The sequence below is a fragment of the Oncorhynchus keta genome, unplaced genomic scaffold (assembly GCF_023373465.1).
Source record: "Oncorhynchus keta strain PuntledgeMale-10-30-2019 unplaced genomic scaffold, Oket_V2 Un_contig_1663_pilon_pilon, whole genome shotgun sequence".
NCBI classification, from domain to species: domain Eukaryota; kingdom Metazoa; phylum Chordata; class Actinopteri; order Salmoniformes; family Salmonidae; genus Oncorhynchus; species Oncorhynchus keta.
The window spans coordinates 135,288-141,197 of NW_026280031.1; the positions used below are offsets into that span (position 1 = coordinate 135,288).

The 5,910-nt window shown below is 45.1% G+C and overlaps 1 protein-coding gene across 2 annotated transcripts; it reads right to left on the minus strand.

Moving 5' to 3' along the window:
• Nucleotides 1–1,066: 1,066 nt before the first annotated feature.
• Nucleotides 1,067–4,827, minus strand: LOC127919428 (kelch-like protein 5). Of its 2 annotated transcripts, XM_052502981.1 has the most exons (4): nucleotides 4,686–4,823; nucleotides 4,304–4,604; nucleotides 3,970–4,141; nucleotides 1,067–1,240 (listed from the first exon to the last, which is right to left on the minus strand). In XM_052502981.1, exons 2-4 carry the CDS (start codon nucleotides 4,477–4,479, stop codon nucleotides 1,184–1,186), a joined length of 405 nt encoding a protein of 134 aa, XP_052358941.1. In that variant the 5' UTR covers nucleotides 4,480–4,604; nucleotides 4,686–4,823; the 3' UTR covers nucleotides 1,067–1,183. The 2 variants fall into 2 exon arrangements, with proteins under 2 accessions (XP_052358941.1, XP_052358940.1); XM_052502980.1 differs by having other exon boundaries at nucleotides 4,304–4,827.
• Between the last annotated feature and the right edge of the window lie 1,083 nt (nucleotides 4,828–5,910).

Sequence of the window (5,910 nt, forward strand, 5' to 3'; positions counted from 1 at the left end):
CAGAGGGGATGAGAGACAGAGACAGAGGGGAGGAGAGAGACAGAGGGAGGAGAGAGACAGGGGATGAGAGAGACAGAGGGGATGAGAGAGACAGAGGGATGAGAGAGACAGAGGAGGGAGAGAGACAGAGGGAGGAGAGAGACAGAGGGAGGAGAGAGACAGAGGAGGAGAGAGAGACAGAGGGGATGAGAGAGACAGAGGGATGAGAGAGAGACAGAGGAGATGAGAGAGAGACAGAGAGGAGGGAGAGAGACAGAGGGGAGAGAGACGGAGAGAGACAGAGGGAGAGAGACAGAGAGGAGAGGGACAGGAGAGAGAGAGAGACAGAGGGAGGAGAGAGAGACAGAGGAGAGGAGAGAGAGACAGAGGGGAGGAGAGAGAGACAGAGAGGAGGAGAGAGAGACAGAGAGGGAGGGAGAGAGACAGAGGGGAGAGGAGAGAGACAGAGGGGAGGAGAGAGAGACAGAGAGGGAGGAGAGAGACAGAGGGGAGGAGAGAGAGACAGAGGGAGAGGAGAGAGACAGAGAGGAGAGGAGAGAGACAGAGAGGAGAGGAGAGAGACAGAGGGAGGAGAGGACAGAGACAGAGGGGAGGAGGAGAGACAGAGAGGAGAGAAGAGAGACAGAGGGAGAGGAGAGAGACAGAGAGAGACAGAGAGACAGAGAGAGACAAGAGGGAGAGAGAGAGACAGAGGAGAGAGAGAGACAGAGAGAGAGAGAGAGAGAGAGACAGACACAGCTCTTCAATCTGTAGTCAGTAATCTCCTCTCCAACTCAATGTCTATAATGTCCTCCTGGTTTTAGTGGAATGTTACAGTTAAACTTCATCCCATTGGAGGTAACCCTGGAGACAAGGAGGAATGGGGAGGGTCCAAAGAGTGTTCAGGTGTGTTCAGGTGCGTGAGTGTTCAGGTGTGTGAGTGTTCAGGTGTGTGAGTGTTCAGGTGTATACAGGTGTGTGAGTGTTCAGGTGTGTGAGTGTTCAGGTGCGTGAGTGTTCAGGTGTGTACAGGTGCGTGAGTGTTCAGGTGTGTGAGTGTTCAGGTGTGTGAGTGTTCAGGTGCGTGAGTGTTCAGGTGCGTGAGTGTTCAGGTGCGTGAGTGTTCAGGTGCGTGAGTGTTCAGGTGCGTGAGTGTTCAGGTGCGTGAGTGTTCAGGTGCGTGAGTGTTCAGGTGTGTGTGTGTTCACAGTTTGACAGCCACCACACAGGCCCCAGCCCGGCCCAGACACAGTGGAGCCACCTAGAGGAGAAACACAGGAAGGAACGAATCAAGTCAAATTGATTGATGTACGAATGTTCTGTGTTCTAGAACACTAGGTTAAGACAGAGAGTTGGAGATAGAAAGAGAAAACAATGATTATTGTGGATTTGTTTAGAATGTTCAGGTTCTAGAAAACTAGGTTAAGTAATTGAAAATGCTCTAGGCTGACAACTGTGTATGTCAAATAAAATATAATTTGTTCCCAAATACAACAGGTGTAGGTAGACCTCACAGTGAAATGCTGAATACAACAGGTGTAGTAGACCTCACAGTGAAATGCTGAATACAACAGGTGTAGTAGACCTCATTAGTAAATGCTGAATACAACAGGTATTATTAGACCTCACAGGTGAAAGCTGAATACAACAGGTGTAGTAGACCTCACAGTGAAATGCTGAATACAACAGGTGTAGTAGACCTCACAGTGAAATGCTGAATACAACAGGTGTAGTAGACCTCACAGTGAAATGCTGAATACAACAGGTGTAGTAGACCTGTTCAGTGTGCTGAATACAACAGGTGTAGTAGACCTCACAGTGAAATGCTGAATACAACAGGTGTAGTAGTGTTCACAGTGAAATGCTGAATACAACAGGTGTAGTAGACCTCACAGTGAAATGCTGAATACAACAGGTGTAGTAGACCTTACAGTGATAAATGCTGAATACAACAGGTGTAGTAGACCTTACAGTGAAATGCTGAATACAACAGGTGTAGTAGAACTCACAGTGAAATGCTGAATACAACAGGTGTAGTAGACCTTACAGTGAAATGCTGAATACAACAGGTGTAGTAGACCTCACAGTGAAATGCTGAATACAACAGGTGTAGTAGACCTCACAGTGAAATGCTGAATACAACAGGTGTAGTAGAACTCACAGTGAAATGCTGAATATAACAGGTGTAGTAGACCTCACAGTGAAATGCTGAATACAACAGGTGTAGTAGACCTTACAGTGAAATGCTGAATACAACAGGTGTAGTAGACCTCACAGTGAAATGCTGAATACAACAGGTGTAGTAGACCTCACAGTGAAATGCTGAATACAACAGGTGTAGTAGACCTCACAGTGAAATGCTGAATACAACAGGTGTAGTAGACCTCACAGTGAAATGCTGAATACAACAGGTGTAGTAGACCTTACAGTGAAATGCTGAATACAACAGGTGTAGTAGACCTTACAGTGAAATGCTGAATACAACAGGTGTAGGTAGACCTTGGTTGACTGACTGACTTATTAAAGTGACTATAGATAGATAATAACCAGGGGGTAGAGTTATTAGATAATAACCAGGGGGTAGAGTTATTAGATAATAACCAGGGGGTAAAGTGACTATGGATAGATAATAACCAGGGGGTAGAGTTATTAGATAGATAATAACCAGGGAGTAGAGTTATTAGATAATAACCAGGGGTAGAGTTATTAGATAATAACCAGGGAGTAGAGTTATTAGATAATAACCAGGGGTAGAGTTATTAGATAATAACTAGGGAGTAGGGTTATTAAAGTGACTATGGATAGATAATAACCAGGGGTAGAGTTATTAGATAATAACCAGGGGGTAGAGTTATTAGATAATAACCAGGGGGTAGAGTTATTAGATAATAACCAGGGGTAGAGTTATTAGATAATAACCAGGGGTAGAGTTATTAGATAACCAGGGGTAGAGTTATTAGATAATAACCAGGGAGTATAGATATTAGATAATAACCAGGGGTAGATTTATTAGATAATAACCAGGGGTAGATTTATTAGTTAATAACCAGGGGTGGAGTTATTAGATAATAACCAGGGGTGGAGTTATTAGATAATAACCAGGGGTGGAGTTATTAGATAATAACCAGGGGTAGAGTTATTAGATAATAACCAGGGGTAGATTTATTAGATAATAACCAGGGGTAGATTTATTAGATAATAACCAGGGGTGTAGTTATTAGATAATAACCAGGGGTAGAGTTATTAAAGTGGCTATGGATAGATAATAACCAGGGGTAGAGTTATTAGATAGTAGAGTTATTAGATAATAACCAGGGGGTAGAGTTATTAAAGTGGCTATGGATAGATAATAACCAGGGGTAGAGTTATTAGATAGATAATAACCAGGGGTAGAGTTATTAAAGTGACTATGGATAGATAATAACCAGGGGTAGAGTTATTAGATAATAACCAGGGGTAGAGTTATTTAGATAATAACCAGGGGGTAGAGTTATTAGATAGATAATAACCAGGGGTAGAGTTATTAGATAGATAATAACCAGGGGTAGAGTTATTAGTGATAGATAATAACCAGGGTAGAGTTATTAAAGTGACTATGGATAGATAATAACCAGGGGGTAGAGTTATTAGATATTAGATAATAACCAGGGGTAGTTATTAAAGTTATTAGATAATAACCAGGGGTAGAGTTATTAGATAATAACCAGGGGGTAGAGTTATTAGATAATAACCAGGGGTAGAGTTATTAGATAATGGCTATGGATAGATAATAACCAGGGGTAGAGTTATTAGATAATAACCAGGGGTAGAGTTATTAAAGTGACTATGGACTATGGATAATAACTGACAGTAGTCAGTGTGTGTGTGTGTGTGTGTGTGTGTGTGTGTGTGTGTGTGTGTGTGTGTGTGTGTGTATACCTGTGGTGTGTGTGTACCTGAAGGGTGTGTGTGTGTGTGTGTGTGTGTGTGTGTGTGTGTGTGTGTGTATACCTGTGTCCACTCGTTGGTCTGGGGATCGTAGGCCTCGACAGTGTTCAGGTAAACCGTTCCATCGTAACCACCGACCGCATAGAGACGGTCTCCAAGGAGACACACACCGACAGCGTCACGACTGACGCTCATGGGGGCTACCGCCGTCCACGCATCAGTCTGGGGGTCGTACCTACACACACACACACACACACACACACACACCACACACACCACACACACACACACCCACCCATTGTTGAATATCTCTATACCTGCGCCAATATTTGCTCAACATTTATAGCACAATTATCTAAAACACTTAACAGACACGCCCGACCCCCGACCGACTGACCTCTCCACACAGTCGCTGAGTCGTGATGCCAGGCTGGAGGCGGGAGCGTCATGTCCTCCAATAGCGTACAGGAAACCGTTCCAGGTAGCCACGCCCACCCCGCCGCGACGCTTCGCCATCGGAGCGCAGCAGCTCCACCTGGCGGTGAGGAGGCCACACAACAACAACAACCTCATTCTCGTCACAGATACACACCCTGGTCGATTTATTAGGAAACACCTATCCAGAACAGCCTGAATTATTTGGGGTGTGGATTCTACAAGTCACAGATTCACACCCTGGTCGATTTATTAGGAAACACCTATCCAGAACAGCCTGAATGATTTGGGGTGTGGATTCTACAAGTCACAGATACACACCCTGGTCGATTTTTAGGAAACACCTATCCAGAACAGCCTGAATTATTTGGGGTGTGGATTCTACAAGTCACAGATTCACACCCTGGTCGATTTATTAGGAAACACCTATCCAGAACAGCCTGAATGATTTGGGGTGTGGATTCTACAAGTCACAGATACACACCCTGGTCGATTTTTAGGAAACGCCGATCCAGAACAGCCTGAATTATTCGACAGTGTTTTCAGAGATTCTATGAGGTGTCAGAAACGTTCTATGCCACTGTTATTTGTCTTGTTTTGGCCCACCTCTTACCCGGCACAATTATTACCATCTTCCTTCCACCTCTTTCATCATGGTGCTGTTTTCACCCACAGGACTGTCACTGACTGGATGGTTTGTGTTTGTCAAACCATTCTCAGTATAAACTCAGACACTGTCTGTTAAAATCATCACACCATTCTGTTAAAATCATCACACCATTCTGTTAAAATCATCACACCATTCTCAGTATAAACCCCAGATACTGTCTGTTAAAATCATCACACCATTCTCAGTATAAACCCCACACACACACACACACACACACACACACACACACACACACACACACACACACACACACACACACACACACACACACACACACACACACACACACACACACACACACACACACACACACACCAACCCATTGTTGAAGACCACTAAACACAGTTGCACACACACCTGTTGGTGTGGGGGATCAAAACACTCAACGGAGCGTAGACAGGAGCTTCCATCACGACCCCCTACTGCATACAACCTGGAGAGGAGAGAGAGAGAGAGAGAGACAGAGAGGGAGGAGAGAGAGACAGACAGAGAGGAGGGAGAGGAGACAGACAGACAGACAGACAGACAGAGAGGAGAGGGAGAGAGAGAGACAGAGGGGAGAGAGAGAGACAGAGAGGGAGGGAGAGAGAGAGACAGAGAGGGAGGGAGAGAGACAGACAGAGGGAGGGAGAGAGACAGACAGAGGGGAGGAGAGAGACAGACAGAGAGAGGGAGAGAGGGAGAGTGCGAGACAGAGAGAGAGAAAGGTGTGAATAGTGCAGCATTCTATCACCCTTCACACCATCATCTGCTCTTCACCTGGTTGTCTTAACACAGACAGACATAATTAATTAATTAATAACCCCTCTCAGTCTGGGGAATAACCCCCTCTCGGTCTGGGGGAGATAACCCTTCTCGGTCTGGGGGAATAAACCCCTCCCTCGGTCTGGGGGGAATAA